At 35.2% G+C, this 26389-nt stretch overlaps 1 protein-coding gene across 1 annotated transcript; it reads right to left on the bottom strand.

Moving 5' to 3' along the window:
- Window positions 1-1062: 1062 nt before the first annotated feature.
- Window positions 1063-7505, bottom strand: LOC108454955 (uncharacterized). Its single transcript, XM_017753596.1, has 5 exons — window positions 7031-7505; window positions 2942-3060; window positions 1569-1875; window positions 1419-1523; window positions 1063-1271 (listed from the first exon to the last, which is right to left on the bottom strand). The coding sequence occupies exons 1-5, from the start codon at window positions 7503-7505 to the stop codon at window positions 1063-1065; spliced, it is 1215 nt and encodes a 404-aa protein (XP_017609085.1).
- Window positions 7506-26389: the final 18884 nt, after the last annotated feature.

Below are 26389 nucleotides of genomic sequence, written 5' to 3'. Positions count from 1 at the left end.
TCAAAAACAATACGACACATAAAGTGCCTCATCAACACAAAGTCGAAGTAACAGTATGACACTATTAGTGCCTCATCGATTCAAGGTCGAAGTATCCCTGTACACTTCCAATCCTATGGCATGTCAATTATATCAAACTATTCATTTCACTTAAATTTTCAGATAACAAACAATATACATTTCAGTTTAGATATTCACAACTCCAATCAATTCAATACAATAATAACAATGCTTACCTCTATACTACTTACTGTATATATATAATGAATGCAAAAATAATTATTAAGTTTGGTTTATAGAAATACAAACCGTAAATTTTTCAGATTAATCCCTGTCAATTTTCTCTTTTCCTTTCTTTGTCGATGTCTTCGGTACTACGTTAGCTACGGAAATTAAACAATTTATACTATTAATACAATAACAATTCACAATAAATTATTAAATTTCTATTCAATTCAAACCTCAATTTTCAATTTAATCCTAATTAACACTTTTACTTTTATCACTCAATTCATACTTCATTTCTATTCAATTTCCTATCATATTCTCTTTAAACATTAAATATTTATGGTAAAACTCTAATCTCAAGTTTCTTTCAATTTAGTCCCTCAAATATAAAGCTTATAGCTTCTTTTACAATTTAATCCTTTAATCAATTCTAACTTGAAATTTATTCAATTAAATCCCTAATTCAACAATTTGTTCAACATAACCCATGTCTAAAAACCATCTAACTTTCAAAATTTCCACTTACATCAAGTAATATTTGTCTCTAGGACACAAAAACATCAAAATTATAAAGAAAGGAACTTAATTGACTTACCAATTAAGCTTGAGGCTTTAAAACCCTAAATTTCCCTTTTCTTTTTCTTTCCTTCTTTCTTTCTCTCTTTTTCGTTTCTTTCTTTGTTCTTATTCTTTTGTTTTATTTTATTTATTTTATGTTTTATTATATTATATTATTATATCTTCTAAAATCTAGATAACTTTTTCTGACTGACCATCGGTCCATGGATGGAAAGCTGTACTAAAATGAAGTCGAGTACCAAGAGACTCATGCAACTATTCCCAAAACCTTGATGTAAACCTTGGATCCCGGTCTGAAATTATCAATACAGGGATACCATGTAGTCTCACAATTTCCCGAAAGTAAGTTTCTGTAAGTTTCTGAAGTGACCAATCCGTTCTGACTGCTACAAATTGAGATGACTTTGTAAGCCGATCAACAGTCACCCAAATAGCATTTTTCTTACTTGATGACAATGGGAATCCTGTTACAAAATCTATTGTAATGCAATCCTATTTCCATTTAGGAATATTAATAGGTTGCAGTAAACCAGTTGGAACTTGATGCTTGGCTTTAACTCGCTGACATGTTAAACATTTAGCCACAAATTCCACTATATCCCTCTTCATACCTGGCCACCAATACAATTCCCGTAAATTTCGATACATTTTTGTTCCTATAGGATGTAATGCGAATGGACTGTCATGTGCTTCTGAGAGTATTAACTCTTTCAATTCTGAAACATTCAGAACACAAATTCAATCACGAAATCTCAGACAACCATGTTCATCAATGCTGAAATTCTCTGCTACACCACTCTGAACCATTTCTTTCCTCTTCATAAGCTTGTTATCTTCTAACTGAGCTGACTTGATTTGTTCGAACATCACTGGTTTAATTCTTAATTTAGCCAATAAGCCTCCATCATCACTAACACTAAGCTGTGCAAACATCGCTCGCAATTCGATTGCAGCTTTTCTACTCAATGAATCAGCTACCACGTTAGCTTTGCTCAGATGATAGTTAATAACACAATCATAATCTTTTAAAAGTCCTATCCATTGACGCTGTCTTAAATTCAACTCTTTCTGTGACAGAAGATACTTGAGACTTTTATGATCAATATAGATGTAGCATTTCTCACCGTACAAATAATGTCTCTAAATCTTTAGAGCAAAAAGCTCAACTGCTAGCTCCAAATTGTGAGTCGGATAATTACATTCGTGCAGTTTCAATTGTCGTGAAACATAAGCTATCACTTTCCCACTTTGCATAAATACACATTGAGACCATTTAAAGAAGCATCACTATACACAATGAATTTTTTTCCCGGCTTTGGTAAAGTCAACACTGGTGCTTCTGTTAACATCTGCTTTAATGTTTCAAAACTTTTCTGACATTGCTCATTCCAAACAAATGAAACATTTTTTTGCAATAATTTCGTCATCGGTAAAGCTATTTTCGAAAACCCATTCAAAAACCTTCGATAATAACCAGCCAATCCAAGGAAACTACGTACCTCAAACACATTTTTAGGAGTTTTCCATTGAACAATTGCTTCAATTTTCTTTGGATCCACTTTAATTCCATCTACTGATACCACATGACCAAGAAATACTACCTCTAATAGCCAAAATTTGCATTTACTCAATTTCCCATACAATTGTTTCTCCCGTAATGTTTACAAAACAATTCGAAGATGCTGATCATGTTCAGACTCAGACTTTGAATATAACAAAATATCATCAATAAAAACTACTACAAATTGGTCTAAGTACGGCTAAAAAATCTGGTTCATCGGTCCATAAAAGCAGCCGGAGCATTTGTTAACCCAAATGGTATCACCAAGAATCCATAATGCCCATACCGTTTTCGAAACACTGTCTTTGGTACGTCGCTTTCTTTCACTTTTAACTGATAATAGCTCGATCTTAAATCAATCTTTGAAAACACAGATGCTCCTTTCAATTGATCAAATAAATCATCAATGTGAGGTAATGGGTATTTATTCTTGATGGTCACCTTGTTCAACTATCGATAATCAATACATAACCGCATCGAACCATCTTTCTTTTTAACAAATAACACTAGAACTCCCCACAATGATGTACTAAGTCGTATAAAATGTCGATCTAATAAATCTTGTAGCTATACCTTCAACTCCTTCAACTCAGTTGGTGACATACGATATGGAGATATTGACACTGGATCTGTACCCAGATATACTTCAATCACAAATTCAACTTCCCGATCAAGAAGTAATCCAGGTAATTCTTCAGGGAACATATCAGGAAATTCACATACAGTTCAGATTTTACTACATTTATTTTCCACTGAATCCGAATTAATAACATGTGCTAAGAAAGCAACACAACCTTGATAAAGAAGCTTACTAGCTTTAATCGTCGAGATTATACGAATTGTTCCACTGGTCTGAAGACCATTTACTTCAATCTGATCACCATTTTCATTCTAAACAGTGAAATTCTTTTTATAACAGTCTAAAACTACTCCATGTTCTAATAGCCAGTCCATACCCAGTATAATGTCAAAGTCGCCAAATGGCATAATCAATAAATCAACAGGAAAAGGTCTATCTTGAATCATTAATGGACTTCTTCGACATATTTGATTGGCTATTATTGTTTGCCCTAGAGGACTAGACACCTCCACTATTACTTTAGACAGTTCAGGTTTTAATTTTCCCATCTCAACTAGTTTTGTATTAATATAAGAATGTGACGACCCCGGATCTATTAAAGCATAAACAGGTTCTGAATATAATAGAAATATACCTGTCACCACATCGTGTGCATCTCATTCTTCTCGAGTTCTTACAACATATGCTCGAGTTGGAGCTCTAACTTGTGACAGCCCAAAATTGACCCTAGTCGGGATGTGGTTTCGGGACCACAAAACCGAGGCATAAAAATAATTTAAAATTTATTTTGATGCCTATGATATGTGTTAATTTGTGTGTGACATTTTTGATGTTTCGATTTAGTGTTATAAATGTGAATTTCACTAGAAAGGACCTAGTAGTGAACTTTGAAAGTATGATGGGGAAATGTTTGATGACTAGTTGCTCATGCATGCAAAAATAAGGGATTTGCATGTCAAATTCCCACCCCCCCAACATGAAGTGGCCGGCCATGGCAAGAGAGGATATGTCATGAAACATGTTTTGTTGGTGCATTGGGGAGAAATAATAAACAAAGGTGTATGGGTAAGAAAAGAATGAAAAAAAAATGTGTGTGAGTGTGGTATTCCCCCATTGCCGTGAGTTGTAGAGAAAGAAAGAAAAATTTTGTTCATCCTTTCTTTGAGCCAAAACTAAGGAAGAAGGAGGATTTTTGCTCCATTTTTGGTTTGGAAGAGATCTAGAAGGAGATTTTGGCTATACTTGCATCAAAATTAAGGTATGTATGAGGTTGTGTCATGAGATTCATGCATGTTTTAGTTGCTAACTTGATGTTCATGTTAGCCATGGTTCAAATCCTTGTTATGCCATGGAAATGGTATTTGGCCAAGGTTGTTATTGTGTTGAAGCCATTGCATGCTAAATGTGAAGCTTGCTAATGATGCATGCAATGATGGATTGACTACTCTTGAAATTTCTTTGTAGCAATCTTGAGTAAGACATTGAATTCTTTGTTTAACCATGACCGAAGTTGAAAGAGTATGGTTGTGATGTATTCGCCATGGTGCATTCATGAGCATGATTTATGCTTGTTACTTGATTGGTAAAATTTGTGTTTGGATGGGTATGAACCCCTTGAGATTGACCTTGCACCTATATGTGTATACATGTTTGCACATGATGTATTGGCATGACATATATACTATTTCAAGGTATATATTTGCTTGTGATGATGTTTCTGTTATGAAGTACATGAGAGATGTGTATTGAGCTACAATATGTAATGCGTTAGTTAGTAAAATGCATGCTGTTTTTGTGTGGTATTATGCATAATTGGCCTCAACATGGACATGCATATTCGCCACATGAGGGGAAATTGGTGTGCATGCATTCGGTTAGAGGCAAGCATATTGATGCCTATTCTTGGCTTAGAAATTTCGCTAAGAGGAATATTAACTAATGTGTTGAGTTCGATTCGTGATTTCGTACATATGCGACTTTGATGCCTAATGAGCATATATATTGGCTAGGTATCTTGAATTCCTCTTCGATGCTCAAATGATAAAACCAATTTATTTGTTAAATTAAGCTCAAGAGCAAAGGGAGCTAAATCCGATAAGGGGAAGGAAAAAGTCGTCGAATAGCCGTCGAAATCGTTCGACCACGTCCGAGGTAAGTTTTCGAGTATCGAAACTTAGATTTTGATTCGATTGAATGAAGTAATAAGCAATCGAAATTGTGCCTTTGTATGTGGCCATTGAGCGAAATGATATTTTTGCTAAGTGAATTGTGCATAAAAGTTGTGTTATGAAATTGAAACAAAGATGTGTATGAATGTTCGAGTGATATCCGGGCTAAGCCCAAGGCAATTGTGCGAGTTATGATATCGGGCTAAGCCCAAGGCAATTGGGCGAGTTATGATATCGGGCTAAGCCCAAGGCAATTGTGCGAGTTGTGATATCCGGTTAAGTCCCAAGGCATTTGTGCGGGTTACCATAACCGGCTATGTCCCAAGGCGTTTGAACGAGTAGCTATATCCGGATAAACTCCGAAGGTATGTGATTCGAGAACTTTGAACTTGCTGTAAAAATTTTCAGTTAATACGCTTGTGAAATTCCCAACAACAAGGTACGTTTCGTGTGTGCTTTGCACACTATGAGTAAGTGTATGTGCGTATTCGCTCCGATGATAAATGAGTTATCGGCCTTGACTAAGCCGTTATTTGTGTATGAATATAAGAGTTGGGATTGTGAAGTAAGCATGTCTTTGAGAAATTGTGCATATGAATTATTGTTTAGCTACTTGAATGCTATGCTTTGGTTGCGTGTATATTATGGCTCGAAACTTACTAAGCATAAATTGCTTACTCCGTTTCTTTGTTTCTCTGTTTATAGATTTTGCTCGTTAGCGATCGGATTCGGGATCATAGAAGTTGAAGTCAACCACACTATCAAAGCCCTTTTTGGTACTCCTTTAGTTGAGTTTTGGATATGGCATGTATAGGACTACTCTCGGTTGTTTTTAAGTACTTGTGATGTATATGTGTGCGGCCATGCGAAAATGGTTCATAAAAGTGAAGTATGGAATTTGACCATATGTGGTTTGTAATTATATTTGGTTTCATGATGTGATTATGGTTTGGAATGAGAGAGTTGGTCACATGATCAGCCATTGGAATGGCTAAATATGATCATATGTTGGACCTAAGTATGACTAGACTATAGTTGGTCCATGGGAACTACAATATAGGTAAAGCCTACCTTAAAAACAGATGCTGCCAGCTGCAGTGACGTGGATTTTGAAAATCACCAAAATTTGTAGGAATGGTGTTAATTAGTAAATAAATTATGTGATCGAACCTTGACGAGTCTATTTTCATATGAAAGTAACGAAACGATCATATGAACAGTATACCGAGAGATATTAAAGTTCTCGTGAGACAGGGCCAGAACGGTTTCTGGGTCCCCTATCGTGACTTTGAAAATTTACCATAAATTATCCAGAATGAATTAGAAGTCATTCCTTATATTTACAGATTCCTTTTTGAGTCTAGTTTCATTAGAAACAAACGGCATCAGTATTGAAACCCTGTACAGAGAGATATTCAAGTTGTAATGCGCGAAGGTCAGTGTAGTCGACCCCTGTAACATGGGTGACTTTAACTAATAAACTGTACCAATTGCCCCGACCAAAAATTCTAGAAATAAATCCATAGATGGATATATGAGTCTAAATTCAGGGAAAATTTACGGAATCAGTTTCCGAGTTGTGAAACTCGAGATACGCTTTTTAAGGCGACAGCGACGCAGTTTTCCAGCTTGCCTAGAAATGTCAAATTGGTCGGTGCCATAAGTGGTTTTGGCTTGTTAACCCCTTGTGTCCGACACCGGCAACGGTCTCGGGTTCGGGGTGTTACATAACTTCTGATTTTTGAATGGCAACTTCACTTTTTCTTCTAGCACCTCTTCTATTGACTGAACCACCTCTACCTGGCCCTCGACCTCTGGAAGCAGATTCAGATCTCTATGATACCATTGGTGCTACTTTATCAATCTTTAGACACTCTTTTACAAAATGATCAATGGATCCACATCAAAAACAACCTCCAGTTAATCTCCAACATTCACCCCGATGTTTATTCCCATAATGTTGACAATTCAAAATTTCAGTATTTCTGGATGGCCCTCTGACAGTACTAGTGTAAACTGTCGTCTGTCTATTACGATTTCTGTCACTTCTATCTGACCTAGAACCAAATCTTCCACTGCTTTGAAATTCTTTTGATCTATTAGGTTGTGGATTAGAGCTTGTAGTTCCGGGACACTTCCCAAGTGAATGAGAAATTTCAGGCTTGTTGTTTAACCTCGACACTTGTTCAACCATTTTGGCTCTTTCAATTAAATCTGCAAATTTAGTAATCCGTAGAGACACCAACTGTAGTCGTAATTCATCATGCAGCCCTCGTAAAAACCGTTCACATCTGTCAGCTTCAATCAGTACAAATCCAGTTGCATATCTACTCAGTCTAAAAAATTCCCAATCATAATTTGCTACGGACATGTCACCTTGTTTCAGCATTAAGAACTCTTGTTTCCTATCTCCATATATAATTCTCCCAAATATTTCTTTTGAAATTCTCTTAGAAAGAATTCCCAACTTATTTGTTCTTCTGATTCATGTTGAGTTACTGATTCCTACCATATGTACGCTTCTCCTTGTAACAAAGAAACGACACACAATAAGATTTCATGTGGGGTACATTCAAGTTGTTTCAGAACTCTCTTTGTAGTATCTATCCAATTTTTTTAGCAACAGACGAATCAACTCCCTTCAATCCCAGAAATTCGGTAGCACCATACTTTTGTAATTCTTTAATTGGGGCTCGTCGAGTTGAAGGGGTAGGAGTTATAGTAGGTATAGTTCCTACTGCTTTTTGAAGAACATCAGCTATCACTCTGACTATTTCTGTATTATCTCTTTCTCTAGTATCACTCCTTTCAACATTTGGCGGTTGATTACCTACTGGATTTACACTAGGTGTTACAGATTCTGATTCATTCATATCATACGGTTCATCATCTTCATTATACATTTCTCGATCAGTATCTTCAATATTTTCACCAGACATATTTAACCATAGAACAAAAACAGTAATTCAATATGCATATATATATATATATATCAACATCCAATTTCGACTCAAATTTAACTCAATTATGACATGTACCTCTAGACTCATTTCTGTACCCAATTTGATCCTAGAATTGACTAAACCTGAATAGCTCTGATACCACTAAATGTAACATCCCCTAATCATTTTTCTGACGTCGAAATAGGATTACGGAGCATCACCGGTCACTACAGTTTATAACACGAATCAAATAAAATTAAACATTGTATAATTTAGTAATACATCTTATTAACCCCTTTTATGTACATTCTAGGCCCATGGAATATGTTAAGAATAAACTGAAACCCAATCAGAAGCTTATAAAATTTTTCTTAAGATTTTCAATATTTCTTTTAATGAACAGTACCACACACCCGTGTGGTTTAGAGACACGCTTGTGTGTCTCTATGACACACCCGTGTAATCACCCCGTGTGACTCACACCGCTAGGACACGCCTGTGTCGTCTACCCGTGTACTTCTCTATTTGTTGCTCATGAACACACTAGTTTCACACAGCCAAGACACACGCCCGTGTGCTTAGCCCATATGGAATTATTTTCAATTTGAATCTAGTGCAGTTTTCACACGGCCAGGCACATGTCCATGTACTGTGGTCGTGTGCTTCACACGACTAAGACACACGCCCATGTCTCTGCCTGTGTGACCTTACCTGAGCATTCTGTTTGCCAAATTTTAAATGCAGGGGAGACACAGTCAACTCACATGCTCATGTAAGGGCTGTGTGTCTCACACGGTCTGATCACATGCCCGTGTGCCAGGCCATGTGGACTCAAAATGAACCTTATGGTCCAAGTTTACCAACCCTGCGAACTTCAATAACAAGCAATTTAAAATTCAATCTTTCAACCAATCCAAAGTATGATTAAATACATCCATTTCGTATTAAAGTCATCATCACTATGATCTAACTTGAGTGTATTAGTAAGTATTTAACATAGAACCTCCAGAAGTATACTTTGGTATCATTCAAAATCAATTTAAATTAAACTATGAAAAGACCATATTATAAGACTTAAGTCTACATATAAAGGTTAACCAATTTCATCTTTTATACTATTAACATTCACATTCCAAAAATGACTTCCAAAAGACAACCTAGGTACATGCCATTTCTCAAAATAAAATGCATCACCAAGTATTTGAGTTCAGGCTTAGCTTGGATGCTGAGTTGTTAGTCGCTTTCGTACCTAACCTGCGCACGGAAACAAACCGTATGCTGAGTATGCACTCAGTGGTATTTCTATAAACCAACACTTAAATCAATATTAATACAAAATGCATTTAAGCTATTAACTTCAAATCTAATATCACTACTTATATTCAAAATTATATCTCAATGAAGCATTTAATTCAATAATATATCAATCAATAACAGTAAATTTTCAGTACAGTAGCACAGTCATTTAGTTATCCAGTACAGTAAATTTACCCCTATTAACATAATTCGGACTTTGGTGGATACACGGATCTAATCAACACACCTGTATGACACGTTGTGCCTCATCGGCTTTGCCGAAGTAAACAGTAACAGTACGGTACATAGTACCTCATCGAATTAAACCGAAGCATCAGAAATAGTATGACACACGAATAGCCTCATCGACACAAAGTAGAAGTAACAGTAAGACACTATTAGTGTCCCATCGACTCAAGGTTGAAGTATCCCTATACACTTCCAATCCTATGGCATGCCAATTATATCCAACCTAGCCCGACACTGTTAATAGGGTATTTATTTCACTTAAATTTTCAGATAACAGTCAATATACATTTCAGTTTAGATATTCACAACGCCAATCAATTCAATACAATAATAACAATACTTACCTTTATACTACTTACCATTTATATATAATGAATGCAAAAATAATTATTAAGTTTGGTTTATAGAAATACAAACCGTAAATTTTTCAAATTACTCCCCGTCAATTTTCTCTTTTCCTTTCTTTGTTGATGTCTCCAATACTACATTAGCTACGAAAATTAAACAATTTATACTATTAATACAATAACAATTCACAATAAATAATTAAATTTCTATTCAATTCAAACCTCAATTTTCAATTTAGTCCTAATTAACACTTTTACTTTTATCACAAAATTCATACTTCACTTCTATTCAATTTCTTATCATATTCTCTTTAAACATTAAATATTCATGGTAAAACCCTAATCTCAAGTTTCTTTCAATTTAGTCCCTCAAATATAAAGCTTATAGCTTCTTTTACAATTTAATCCTTTAATCAATTCTAACTTGAAATTTATTCAATCAAATCCCTAATTCAACAATTAGTTCAACATAACCCATGTCTAAAAACCATCTAACTTTCAAAATTTCCACTTACATAAAGTAATATTTGTCTCTAGGGCTCCAAAAATATCAAAATTATAAAGAAAGGAACTTAATTGACTTAACAAATTAAGCTTGAGGCTTCAAAACCCTAAATTTCCCTTTTTCTTTTTCTTTCTTTCCTTCTTTCTTTCCCTCTTTCCTTCTTTCTTTCTCTCTTTTTCGTTTCTTTCTCTGTTCTTATTCTTTTGTTTTATTTTATTTATTTTATGTTTTATTATGTTATATTATTATATTAATATATTATTATATTATATACTTAAGTATTAAGTATAAATATATGTATATCATACATACACATGGAATAATATTTTCCATGCATTTGGCACTATTCCCTTTTATGGGGTATTTGCTAATTTAGTCCCTTCAATTTTCTTTAGTCTATAATTAAACTTTTACATTATATTCAATCTAGTCCTTACATTAAATTAACCTTAATTCAAGCTAATTCACTTAACTAAAATCTAATTAATCACTGAACTAGCTTCGTAAATATTTCTAATAAATATTTACAAACCCAATTTTCTAAAATAGTAAGCCGAAAATACGACTTTTGATACCCATAAATTTCAGGTCATTACAATGTTTGCATATAAATGTAGATGATGCTTGTAATCTAGTCATTGGAATGGCTAGTAATGGCATTTTTTGGTGTACTTGTAATGTCATGCTATGGTAGTTTCAAAATGTTAAGTAGTTGATCAAATTATGTCTAACTTGAGGACTTAACTAAGGTAAGATTATAGACATGTATGCATGTAATGGTATGCCATGATGAATTATGGAATTTGTTTAGTTTCAATGCTTGAATTGGTTGGTTTTATGGATGTGAATTTAAGTGCAGGTCATTGGTGTGAATTTGGGTGAGAAATAAAGTTAGAAATGGCTTTATTTTGTTCACACAGGTAGACACACGGGCATGTGTCTAGACCGTGTGTGGCACACGACGGGGTACATGGGCATGTAGATAGGCCGTGTGTCATCTGCACCTTAATTTTAAGAAAATAGAATGTTCAGAATTGAGCACACGGGCAGAGACACGGAGTGTGTCTCAGCCGTGTGTGCTACACGGCCTAGAACACGGGCGTGTGTCTTGGCCATGTGAAACTTGCACCTAATTTCGAATTGAATTAATTAATCACACAGCCTAGCACACGAGCGTGTGGCATGGCCGTGTGCACAAGTCAAAGAGTTACAGGGGGTAGAACATGGCTTGTAGCACGGGCGTGTCCCTTAGACCGCACGGGCATGTGAGCTCTGTAACTTGAAATATTTTAAAATGTCACAAAAAATTCTTAGAGTTCCCGATTAAGTCCCGACTCAATTCTAGTGCTCGTATTGGGCCTCGAGGGTCCAATTTAAGGACGTTTGAAATTATCTCAGTTAATGAAACGTAATTTACATAAATTATTTGTAAAATGTTCTGAAAGTTTCTGTAATATTCTGAAACTCTATTCCAACGACGTATACGGGTTAGGGGTGTTACAATTCAATTCAATTTATCCAAAATATACATTCAGGCAACTTGATACTTTTGCCCTTAATATTTTAACATTTTTACAATCTAGTCCTTATCTTATAAAAATACAAATTCATGCAATATGGCCTGTATCCATGCTAGCTAAATTTCTATTATTACCATAGCAACCCATATTTTTCATTTATTTCACAATTTAACCACAAAATTTCAACATTTCTCAATTGAATCCCTAAATGAAAATTTTGTCAAAAATCACTTTACAAATGTTATTTATCTAACAACAAGTATACATTTTCTATCATCAAACATCAAAATACCCATGTATTCATCAATGGAAAAACCCTAAACCTTTAACAATTTTGCAAATTAGTCCCTAAGCTAGCTAGATTAAGCTCAACGATCTCAAAAAAATAGAAATCATTAAAAACAAGACAAATAACTTACATGCAAAGAAGTAGCTTGACTAAACTTATTTTCCCCTTTAATGGTGTATTTCAGCCATGGTTGAAGGAAACAAGAAACATGACAACCTTTTCATCTTTTAATTCTTTTACATTTTCAATTATTTATCAAATTACTTTAATAACCTTTTTAATTAACCTTAAAAATCACCTAATTTGTGTCCATCTTTGTCCACTAACAATATTTAAGTCCACTTACATTTAATTTTCATAGCTAATTGATACCTTTAACTTATAGAACTCAATTTTTACACTTTATGCGATTTAGTCCTGTTTATCAAATTGAGCATTCAAACGATAAAATTTCTTAACGAAATTTTCACACAATCATAATATCATGCTATAGACATTAAAATAAAAATAAGATAATTATTTTGACCTAAAATTTTTGGTCCCAAAAACACTATTTTGATTTGACTAAAAACGGGCTGTTATAAAACCCTAAAAGAAAACATAATGGAGCCATGCTACAATCAAGGTGACAGAAATCGAACAAGATATGAAGAGCGAATTGTTCAAATTGATGAACTAGATGAATGGTGAACACATGTGAAGGAGAAACTGAAAAAGCACGATGAAGAGCCCAAGCAATGCCATGAGGAACATATGAATGGAACGAACTAATATAAGGTTAAAGACAAAGTACTACTGGACAAAATAAATCCACGAATTGCCCCTTCTGAGCTTGATGCGAATGGATCAAACCCATTTATGGTACTGAACGTCTTCTTCTATAGTACCGATAAGGTAACTCATTCTAAATTCGAATGTTTAAGGTAAACACTACTCAACTCAAACCTTATTTTGGTAATAGAATTGAGAATGAGTGTAACAACCTGACTTTGGGTTTAGTTGGAACAGTGGTTTTGGGACCATGAATCTGATGTAGAAAGATTTATTTTTATTATATTTTTATGGTCTACAGTATGATTAAATGATTGTGTGAAATTTCGTAAAGAAATTTTATCGATAAGGTGTCCAATTTAACTAGGAGGACTAAATTGTAATAGGTGTAAAATGTGTGCTCTAGAAGCTATATGTGTCCAATTGCTATGAATTTTTAAATTAGAGGTCCTTAAATGGTATTTGACCATTATAGTTTAGTATGGACAAAAATGGACATGGTTAGTGAAAAATTTCAAAGTTTAGGTGAGCAGCATTTTTGTAATCTAGTAAATAAAGCCAAAATAACTAAATAAAAGTCTTCATCTTCATCAATTAGTCACCCCATGGATGAATATTGCAAGGGAAGACATAGCTAGGGTTTTCCAAGCTTTCAAGCTCGATTGTAAGTCCGTTCTAGCCTCGTTTTTAATTATTTTCATGTTTTTGAGATCCTTGTAATCTAATCTAGCTATTTCAAGGACTAATTTGAAAGAAAGATGAAGTTTAAAATTTTACCCATGTTAGATATTTGTGTATTTTGATGTCTAATGCTAGAAAATACATGTTTGGTGTTAGATAAACAACTTTTTGCTAAGTAATTTTCGGTAAAAATGTTAAAAATGACTTATTTGTAAAAGTTATAAAATGAGTAGTAAAAGTGTGATTAAGTGGAAAATGTGGGCTGATATGAGTATGAAAATGGTTCGACTAGGCTTGGGTTTTGAAGAAATTAAATGCATTTCATTTTACAAGCCTAGGGACTAAATTATAAAAATGTGAAACATTAGGGGCAAAAATGTAATTTTATCATATTTTTGGGCCAAATTGAATAATTTGAGTATTAAATGAGTTAAATTTGTTATTATAGATGAAGAAAAACAAGGTTTGGACCTAGATCGGGGGAAAACCAAAGTCTTTGACGATTAGGTCAAATTCTACTATTTTTGTACTGAGGTAAGTTGCTATTTAAATAATGTATTGTTATATTTATGGTTTAAATGCTTTAATATTGTATGAATTGTGATTGAGTCTTTGGATGTATTCGACAAAGTTGTGAAAGGATATGGTTATGTTGCGAGTTGGTACAGGTATGTATGTAAAACTCATAAGTAATAAGCTCGATATGTGATGAACTCTTGGTAGGATTGTGATTGAGTAAGTTATGACTATGAGACTTTGATAATGTTCATGCTAATATTCATCATGTTAATTTTATGTGAAATGTGTGGTTATGATGCTTATTATTTTCATAGGAACTTACTAAGTGTATAGCTTACTCCCATTTCTTTCCCTTGTCTTATAGTGTCACCAAGCTAGCTCGAGGTTCAGAGATCATCGGAGATCCATTCACACTATCAACAATTATTTTGGTACCAATGAATTCAACATTTGGAGTTATGGCATGTATACGGGACTTGGTCATTTTGTTATGTGTCATAATTGATTTGGCCAAATGTGTTGGCTTATATTGGCTTGAGGTCTATTCTGTATAAGGCCATTGGAAATAGGCTAATATTGGTTATAAGTATATTCATATAATGATGTATTTCATGAATGTTGTGTTAATGTTTTTGTTGTAGATGTTTGGGTTTATGTATATGCTTGGATTGGTGCTATGTTATGCTGTGTAGGTATTTGCATTAAAGGGTGGAAAATGGCTTGATAAATAGTCTTATTTTCGTCCAAACGGGTAGACACACGGGCATGTGTCTAGGCCATGTGCGATACACGACTTTCCCCACGGACATGTGTTGAGGCCGTGTGTCCCTTGCACCTAAATTTTTAGAAACAGAATGCTCAAAATTGAGCATACAGATAGAGACACAAGCGTGTGTCTCAACCGTGTGGACAGCACGGCCTCGAACACAGGTGTGTGCCCTAGCCGTGTGAAGTCTGCACCTAATTTATTTACATTAATTTTCCACATGGCCTAGCACACGGGCCTGTGACTTGGCTGTGTGATCTCAATTTGTTCATGGGTTACAAGTCAGAGAGTTACACAGGTGTGTCCCAAACCACACAGGCTTGTGACCCCTGTTTAGGGTAAAAATTTTCTAAGTTTTATAAAAATTTCTTAAGTGCTCGGTTTAGTCCCAGACCACTTCCAAAGCATATTTCGAGCCTCGTAGGCTCGTGCTAGGGACATTATTATTGAATGTGAATGGTTTTAATTTGGACGCAAATTTATGACTCAGAATTGTATGATTGTGTGGTAAGTCCGGTAATGCCTCGTACCCTGTCCTAACATCAAATACGATTGAGGGGTGTTACATTTAGTGGTATCAGAGCCAGTTTTAGTCTATTCTCAAACTAATGTAGTGTGTGTAAAAGTCTAGCTATACATGCCATGAATAAACTATGATAGTGTGATGACTCCTGACAATTTTAAACTGTGTTTTCATATAGTAAATGAATCCCGACCAAGCTGTAGCTGATGATGTAGAAAGTAATGTGCCGGCTCCTGCTCAAGGGGCAGCGTCATCTGAAAATAAACCTCCCACAGTCAGTCAAGAAGGAGGGGCTAGGGAAGCCTTCCTCCGCGTGATGAACGAGTGGTATTCGGAGTTTGTTCGAACAAATCTGAATGCTCAACATCCTCCACCCCTTCCTTATCCCCAACCGATTCCTATAGCTCCTCAAGGTGTGGAATTGGTAAGTCTAAATAAGCCTCCAGTTGATAGGATTCAAAAGCAAGGGGCTGAAGAATTTAGAGCAAATGTAGATAATGACCCTAAGAGAGCCGAAGTTCTGGCTTGAGAATACTATTAGGGTATTTGATGAGTTATCATGTACACTCGACGAATGCTTGAAATGTGCTATGTCATTATTGAGAGACATAGCATATCACTGGTGGAGGATGTTAGTATCTATGGTACTGAGAGAGAGGGTTACATAGGAGTTCTTTCAAGAGGAATTCCAAAAGAAATATATTAGTCAGCGGTTTATCGATCAGAAACGTAAAGAATTTCTTAAGTTGAAATAGGCATGTAAAAGTTTCGAAGATGGGCTGAATGAGGACATCAGATTGTTAATTGGAATCTTGGAACTAAAAGAATTTTTTGTATTGGTTGAACAAGCTTACAAAGTCGAAGAACTAAGCAAAGAGAGAAGAAAGGTCAAGAGTGAGGCTAGATATGCAAGATAAAGGTCGATGAGTAAGTCATTTCAATCTTAGTCAAAAAAATCTAGAGAATTGTATTCTCGTTCGAATGCTTCAGCTAGGTATTCACACAGAGTCCGCGGGAAACAATATTTGGGTCCTAAATCTCAAGCTACTTCAATGGAAAATGTGGGTAATGTTAGGCCTAATAGACCTGAATGTCAGCGTTGTGATAGATGACATCCCAACAAGTGTATGATGAATGATTGAACTTGTTTCAAGTGTGGTTCTCAAGAACATTTTATTCGAGATTGCCCTGAGATGGCTGAGAAAGCACAATTTTAGAGTGCAAGGCCGAGTAGTACTACCAATAGAGATAGGCCACCAAGAAATACCGGGAATGCAACTAGTAGGACAGGTGTGACAAAAGATACAGCTGTGAGATCTAAGGCCAGAGGACCTAATAGAGCTTATGCCATACGTGCTCGTGAGGATGCGTCATCTCCCGATGTGATTACCGGTACATTTTCTCTTTATGATCTAATGTTATTACATTAATCGATCCTGGACTGACTCATTCCTATATTTGCATGAATTTGGTATCTAGTAAGAAGTTACCTGTAGGGTCTACTAAGTTTTTAATTAAAATATCGAACCCTTTAGGCAAATATATTTTAGTTGATAAAGTTTGCAAGAGTTGTCCTTTAATGATTCGGGGTCACTGTTTTCTGGCTGACTTAATATTTTTTCCATTTAATGAGTTTGATGTGATTCTTGGAATGGATTGGTTGACTCTACATAATGTAGTAATGAATAGTAGATGAAACATTATTTAATTGAAATGTCAAAATAATGAAATTCTTCGGGTTAAATCAGATGAGTCGAGTGAATTGCCTATTATGATTTCGTCGATGTCGGCTCAGAGGTATGTAAGGAAAGGTTGTGAATCTTATCTTGCTTATGTGTTAAATACAAAGATGTTTGAATTGAAAATTGAATCAATACCGGTAGTCTGTGAATATCCAGATGTATTTCCAGAAGAGTTGCCTGGGTTACCTTCGATCAGAGAGGTTGAGTTTGCTATTGATTTGGTACTAGGGACTGCACCGATATTGATTGCTCCATATAGAATGGCTCTAACCGAGTTAAAAGAATTGAACGCTCAGTTGCAAGAGTTGACAGATAAGGGTTTTGTGAGACCTAGTTTTTCTCCCTGGGGTGCTCCAGTGTTATTTGTAAAGAAAAAAGATGGATCTATGAGACTTTATATCGATTACCGACAGCTCAACAAGGTGACTATAAAGAACAAGTACCCTTTGCCTAGGATTTATGACTTGTTTGATTAGTTAAAAGGAGTAATGGTATTCTCAAAATTTGATTTGAGATTTGGCTACTATCAATTGAGAGTTAAAGAGTCGAATGCACCGAAAACCACTTTTAGGACAAGGTATGGGCATTACGGATTTCTTGTTATGCCTTTTGGATTAACTAATGCTCTTGTCGTATTTATAGCTTTGATGAATTGGATCTTCTGACCGTATTTAGATAAGTTTGTGGTTGTGTTCATCGATGATATTCTAATTTATTCTCGAAAGATCTGAGCATGCTGGGCATGTAAGAATTGTATTGCAGACCTTGAGAGATAAGAAATTGTTTGCTAAATTTAGTAAAAGTGAGTTTTGGCTCTAATAAGTCAGATTTTTGGGACATATCGCTTCAAGTGATGGTATTCGGGTTGATCCAAGCAAGATTTCGGCAATTGTTACTTGGAAATCGCCAAGGAATGTATCTGAAGTTAGAAGCTTTTTGGGCTTAGCCAGTTATTATCAACGTTTTGTCAAATGATTTTTGATGTTTGCTACTCCTATGACCAAGTTGTTGCAAAAAGATGTTAAATTTGAATGCTTCAAAAAATGTCAGCAAAGTTTTAAGAAATTGAAAGCATTATTGACTGAGGCACAGGTTTTAATGCAACCTGAATCAAAAAAAGAATTTGTAATTTTTAGTGATGCTTCATTAAATGGTTTAGGTTTTGTATTAATGCAAGAGGGAAAAGTGATAGCTTATGCCTCGAGACAGTTGAAACCACACGAGAAGAATTATTCGACACACGATTTGGAACTGGCCGTTGTTGTTTTTGCTTTAAAAATTTTGCGTCATCATTTGTACAGTGAGAAATGCCATATTTTTACTGATCATCAGATTTTAAAATATTTGATGACTCGGAAAAATTTGAACTTGCAAGAACAAAGATGTCTCAAGTCACTGAAAGATTATGAATTAGCGATTAACTATCATCCTGGAAAGACGAATGTAGTTGTAGATGCCTTGAGTAGAAAGTCCTTGTTTGCTTTGAGCGCGATGAATACGAAGCTAACTTTGTCTAATGATGGTTCAATTTTGGCCGAGATGAGAGCTAGATCAATATTTCTTTAGCAACTTTGTGAAGCTCAAAAAAATGATAGTGAATTGCAAGCCAAAAAAGCTCAATATGAATTGGGCGGTGACTCAGATTTTCGGATTGGTTCAAGTGATTGTTTGATGTTCCGAGTTAGAGTATGTGTACCGAAAATGATGAACTTATTCAGAAAATTTTACACGAGGCACACAGTGGTTGTTTATCAGTTCATCCGGGTAGTACAGAAATGTATACTGATTTGAAGAAATTGTATTGGTGGTCAGGTATGAAACGAGATATCTCTGAATTTTGTACTGAAATGCTTGATTTGTCAAAAAGTAAAAGCTGAACACCAAGTGCCTTTAGGTTTACTTCATCCAGTGATGGTACCCGAGTGGAAATGGGATAGGATTACGATGGACTTCGTAAGGGGTTTGCCTTTGACTCTGAAAAAGAAATATGTCATCTGGGTTGTTGTTGACAGATTGACAAAATCAGCTCATTTTATTCCAATAAGTATCAATTACTCACTTGATAAGCTAGCTGAATTGAACATTGCTGAAATTATGAGATTGCATGGAGTGCCTATTTTTATTATATCGAATAGAGATCTGAGATTTACTTCACGATTTTGGAAGAAGTTGCAAGAAGCTTTGGGTACAAAGTTGAATTTTAGTACCGCATTTCATCCACAAACTAACGGTCAATCTGAAAGAACGATTCAAGTACTCGAAGATATGCTTTGTCGCTGTGTTTTAGAGTTTGAAGGTAGTTGAAAAATATCTACACTTAGTCAAATTTTCTTATAGCAATAGTTTTCAATCGAGTATAAAGATGACACCGTATGAGGCATTGTATGGCCGCGAGTGTCGAACTCCGTTATACTGGACCGAGCTCAGTGAGAGATAGATTGACGGGGTTGATTTAGTTAAAGAAACCAAAGAAAAAGTAAAAGTAATTCGTGATTGTTTGAAAGCAGCTTCGGATAGACAAAAATCATACACGGATTTAAAATCAAAGGAAATTTAATTTCAAGTCAGTGATAAGGTATTTCTGAAAGTATCTCCGTCGAAGAAGATTTTGAGATTTGGCCATAAAGGCAAGTTAAGTCCAAGTTTCATTAGGCTGTATGAGATTATTGAAAGAATAGGGTGAGTGGCATATCGATTAGCTTTACCAACAGAGTTGGAACAGATTCATAATGTGTTTCATGTATCGATGTTAGGACGATATCGTTCTGATCCTTTACATGTGATTTCACCAACAGAAGTCAAGATTCGACCCGATATGACTTATGGTGAAGAGACGATAAAGATTTTGGCTCAGGAAGTTAAACAGTTGAGAAATAAAAGCATAGCCCTATTGAAAGTTTTGTGGCAAAGACATGGGGTCGCAGAGGCTACGTGGGAACCTGGGGAAGCTATGAGAAAACAATACCCAAACCTCTTTCCTGGTAAGATTTTTGGGGATGAAAATCCCTTAAGGGGAGAGAGTTATAACAGCCCGACTTTGGGTCTAGTTAGAATAGTGGTTTCGGGACCACTATTCCAACATAGAAAGATTTTTTTATTATATTTTTCTGGTCTACAGTATGACTGAATGATTGTGTGAAAATTTCGTTAAGAAATTTTATCAACAAGGTGTCTAATTTGACTAAGAGGACTAAATTGTAATAGGTGTAAAATGTGTGTTCTAGAAGCTAAAGGTGTCTAATTGCTATGAAGTTTTAAATAGGAGGTCCTTAAATCATAATTAGACCATTATAGTTTAGTACGGACAAAAATGGACATGGTTAGTGAAAATTTTCAAAGTTTAGGTGAAGGGCATTTTGTTAATCTAGTAAATAAAGCCAAAATAACTAAATAAAAGTCTTCATCTTCATCAATTTAGTCCCCCATGGCTGAATATTGCAGGGGAAGACATAGCTAGGGTTTTCCAAGCTTTCAAGCTCGATTGTAAGTCCATTCTAGCCTCGTTTTTAATGATTTTCATGTTTTTAATATCCTTGTAACATAATCTAACTGTTTCAAGGACTAATTTGAAAGAAAGATGAAGTTCAAAATTTTACCCATGTTAGATATTTGTGCATTTTGATGTCTAATGGTAGAAAATGCATGTTTGGTGTTAGATAAACAAATTTTTGCTAAGTGATTTTCGATAAAAATGTTAAAAATGACTTATTTGAAAAAGTTATAAAATGAGTAGTAAAATTGTGATTAAGTGGAAAATGTGGGCTAATATGAGTATGAAAATGGTTCGGCTAGGCTTGGGTTTCGAATAAATTGAATATATTTCATTTTACAGGCCTAGGGACTAAATTGTAAAAATGTGAAATTTTCGGGGTAAAAATGTAATTTTTGCATAATATGATTTTTGGGCAAAATTGAATAATGTGAGTATTAAATGAGTTAAATTTGTTACTATAGATTAAGAAAAACGAGGTTCGGACCTAGATCGGGGGAAAAACAAAGTCTTTGACGATTAGGTCCAATTCTACTATTTTGTACCAAGGTAAGTTCATATGTAAATAATGTATTGTTATATTTATGGTTTAAATGCTTTAATATTGTATGAATTGTGATTGACTCTTTGGATGTATTCGACAAAGTTTTGACAAGCTAGAAATCCCGGTTGAACCTTAGGAATAGAAAAGGATACGAGTGACATGTCACAGGAACCCATGTGTATATACGATTATCTGATCCGGGTGTTGGTCTCGTACGTCTTACTAGTGGATGGGTATTCCAACATATGTTATGGATACCAGAAAGCTTGTGTAAGCAACACTGTGTAGCTACGTCCTGACTGACAGCTTGTGTGAGTAGGCCCGTGAATAGCTAGAAAAAGAGCCCATATGTATTATGAGATATGAGGTAGCTTCAGCTACATTTATGGCACTTATGTGCAAGACTTTCGAGTATCCGTTAATATTCCAACGTTCAACAAGAATGTCAAAGTTGTGAAAGGATATGGTTATGCTGCAAGTTGGTACATGTATGTACGAGAAACTCATACGTAATTAGCTCAATATGTGATGAACTCTTGGTAGGATTGTGATTGAGTAAGCTATGACTATGAAATTTTGATAACGTTCATGCTAATCTTCCTCATGTTAATTGTATGTTAAATGTGTGGTTATGATGCTTATTATTTGGATAGGAACTTACTAAGCTATATAGCTTACTCCCCTTTCTTTCCTTTGTCTTATAGTGTCACCAAGCTAGCTCGAGGTTCGGAGATCGTCACAGACCATGCACACTATCAACAATTATTTTGGTACCAATGAATTCAACATTTTGAGTTATGGAATGTATAGGGGACTTGGTCATTTGTTATGTGTCATAATTGATTTGGCAAAATGTGTTGGCTTATATTGGCTAGAAGTCCATTTTGTATAAGGCCATTGGAAATGAGTTAATATTGGTTATAAGTATATTCATATAATAATGTATTTCATGGATAAAGTGTTGATGTTTTGGTTGTGGATGTTTGGCTGTATGTATATGCTTGGATTGGTGCTATGTTATGCTGTGTAGTTATGTCCATTAAAGGGTGGAAAAATTGCTTGGTAAATAGCCTTATTTTTGTCCACACGGGTAGACACACGGGCGTGTGTCTAGGCCGTGTGCGATACACGGCTTGCCCCACGGGATTATGTTTAGGTCGTGTGTCCCTTGCACCTAAATTTTTAGAAACAGAATGCTCAGAATTGAGCACACGGATAGAGACATGGGCGCATGTCTCAGCCGTGTGGACGACACACGGCCTAGCACACGGGCATGTGACATGGTCGTGTGATCTCAATTTGTTATGGGTTAAAAGTCAAAGAGCTACACGAGCGTGTCCCGAACCATACGAGTGTATGACCCCTGTTTAGGGTAAAAATTCTCTAAATTTTATAAAAAAAAATTTAAGTGCTCGTTTTAGTCTTGGACCACTTCCAAAGCATGTTTCGGGTCTCGTAGGCTCGTGGTAGGGACATTATGATTGAATGTGAATGGTTTTAATTTGGACACAAATTTATGACTCGAAATTGTATGATTGTTTGTGTGGTAAGTTCAGTAATGCCTCGTACCCTATTCCAGCATCAATACGAGTGAGGGGTGTTACAACGAGAAAGAGGAGCTTCGGCTCTATGAACCACCATGACCTCACGTGCACAAGGTAAGTTGACCTTAGACTCTAAATAAGCGCTTCTCGGGAGGCAACTGAGTATTAACAATCTACTAAGCCTTTTAATTTTATTTCATGTTATTTTTAAAATTAATTAAATTAAAATTTTAAAAAATATAAAAAGAAAGTTTTTCACCCATACAGCCTGGACACGCAACAATGAGTCATACAGCCTGGGACTTAATTTTGCCAATTTTCGATTGTTACACAGCTGTGTGGCATACACGACCTGGACACACGGGCATGTTCTAGGCCGTGTGAGTCCTAGAGCTATTTTTTCAATTTTAATTTTAAGTCAATGAGTTACACGACGTCCTCGGGACATACGGGCATGTGTGAGACCCTGTGCCCCACACGGCCTTTCATATGGGCGTCAGAGAAGTGAAGAAAATCACACATGGCCTGTGTAACACCCATAACCCCTATTCGTCGCCGGACTAGGGTTAAGAGGCATTACCAGACATATTGTAATATTTCGCATTCATTTCACAATCACTATAGTGTCATAGTCATACATCATTACAGAGTCCCTTACATAGGTCAACGAGACCTTAAAAATACTTTAGAAAGGGGTCGGGACTAAACCAAATACATAAAAAAAATTTCAAAACTTAAACATTTTTCAAAGTTATAAAGGTCACACACTCGTGTGCCAGGCCGTGTGAAAATTAGGGAGGTTACTGACTTGGGTCACACGGCTGACCACACGCCCATGTGCCAGCCCGTGTGCCACAAACGACCGACAGACATGTCCGTGTTTCTAGGTCGTGTCAAAAATGTAGGGTATACTAACTTTAAATCGTAAGGTACCCCAAGGGACACAGGGCCATGTAACATAACTGTCTGTTGCACATGGCTGAGACACACGCCTGTGTCTCTGCCCGTGTGGACAAAAATAGGTTATTTGCAAAGCCAAATTGCCACCCATTTTAGGCCATCCCTACAAGCATCAAAACCAAAAAATTTTATACCAAATTTTCAACCAATTCACAACCAAAATATAAACCATTCATGCCATATCATTATCAAAAAATTTCATCCTCAATATACAAACTAAAATATTTCAAATCCTAAGCCAAAGTCATACCAAATATGAGTTTCATAAACTCAATTCATTTCATTCAATCTCATGCCATAAACTTAACAATTCCTCAAATAATCACATACCAAAACTTACCAAATTGACCAATTCACTTGGCCATTCATGAACAAATCATATTGACCATAATGCATCACATAGTTTATAGCCATAATTCATTCTTATACACAACCAAATCCAAGCCATATCACATCGCTAGATATACACAGTACAAAACATATTCAAATACTTCTAGCCTATACATGCCATACTTAAATATTCACATTTTCAAGAGGTACCAAAATAGAGTTCTATAGTGTGGTAATGATCCTCGACGATCTTTGAGCTTTCGGTAGCTCCGATATTTATAAAACAGTTGAAAACACACACAAAGTAAGCTTTCAAAAGCTTAGTAAGCCATATACAAATAAACTTAACACATAACATCAATCTAGATCAATTCATTCGTATAACTCAAGGAAAAATACATTCACATAGCCATATGTCTCTTATAGTTCATTTGATCTTGATTCACACATATATATATCATATCTCATTCTCATAGCAACTCATACTTATATCATATGTTCACAAAGGTACATGTATTTACCTTTCATTCTCAAACATGGTATACAATTCAAATGAACTTGAATCAGATACACATTCACATAGTTATCCATTTTCTCAGAATGCCTGTTGAACCATTTAGAATCAATAAGGATACTCGGATGGCTCGAAAAGCTCATACAATGCCAACGTCCCAAACGTGGTCTTACATGTAATCAAATATCAATGCCACTGTCCCAGACAGGGTCTTACACAAAATAAAATATGATGCCGATGTCCCGGACATGGTCTTACATGTAAAACATATGTCGATGCCAACGTCCCAAATGTGGTCTTACTCGAAATCACATATCAAAAATCCTATGTCATGACATATGTATCCTAACTATTCCTATGGTTCGTACAGGGCTTTTCGGACGTCGTCACATTATCGGAACTTTCTTAATTTCAAATAATCAGCTTATAATACCATTCACCACATTTCAGTATCATTTAAACATGAATAAATCAATTCAAATACATTTATTTGAATGTTGACTTACCTCGTACGGATTCGAACGAACGGAATTGACTACTCGACAACTTTTGACTTTCCCCGGTCTAATTCTGTTTTCTTTGGTTCTTGATCTAAACACATTCAAATTTGAATTATTCATCACACATTCATTCAAATCAATCCATAAACATACATTTAGGGCATTTTACAAATTAGCCCTTACATTTTCACATTTTTACACTTTAGTCCCTAATTCATAAAATCACAAAATATACAAAATTTCCTTCTTCACATACATGACAGAATATTCATAGTGTTCATATAAGCCCACATATTTCATTTATTTCACATTTTAGTACCTCAAAAGCTTATTTTTACAATTTAGCCCAAATTACTCAAATTCATCAAAATTCAAAGACAAAATATATTAACCCAACACATATCTTTCATTTTCCATAAACTAACTTCACAAATCTTACAATTTCATCAACGACATAACTCAAAATCATAAACAAAATCAGAAATTGAGACATGGGCTTGATAGCACAATAAGCAATAATCACAAAAACATAGAAATTATCAAAAACCGATCAAAAATCATACCTCAATTAGCCAAGCTTAAGGTTGAACCCTAGGAAGCTTATTCTCTCATTTTTTTTCTTTCAATTTTCGGCAAAAAAACGATTATAATGGCTAAATTTTATGTTTGTTTTATTTTTATTAACTTAAATACTAATTTACTTATATAACCTTAATTATAAAACATGAGTTGCATTTAATTCATGTCCATAATAGTCCACTCATAAGTTCAATGGTCTATTAAACAAATAAGGACCTCTCATTTAAAGAGACATAGCAATTAAGCACTTTAACAATTAGCAAGCCACTTTTACGTTTTACGCGATTAGGTCCTTTTTATCAAATAAGCACACAAACGATCAAATTTTCATACGAAATTTTCACAGATATCAATTCACGTATAATAAGCACGGAAAATAATATTAAAATATTTTTTGACTTAGATTTGTGGTCCCAAAACCACTATTCTAACTAGGGTCTAAATCGAGCTATTACAACTCTCCCCCTTAGGGATTTTCATCCCCTAAAATCTTACCGTTGAATAGATTCGGATATTGCTATTTCATAGCATCTTCAGGCTCCCACGTAGCCTCTTCAACACCATGTTGGTGCCACATTACTTTTACTAACGGAAGTTTCTTATTTCACAATTCTTTAACCTCGTGAGCTAAGATATGAATCGATTCTTCTTCATAGGTCATA

Source organism: Gossypium arboreum, chromosome 8 (assembly GCF_025698485.1).
Source record: "Gossypium arboreum isolate Shixiya-1 chromosome 8, ASM2569848v2, whole genome shotgun sequence".
Lineage (NCBI taxonomy): Eukaryota > Viridiplantae > Streptophyta > Magnoliopsida > Malvales > Malvaceae > Gossypium > Gossypium arboreum.
Note: the sequence above shows the minus strand (reverse complement) of the source record. Positions and strands in the feature narration are given on the sequence as shown.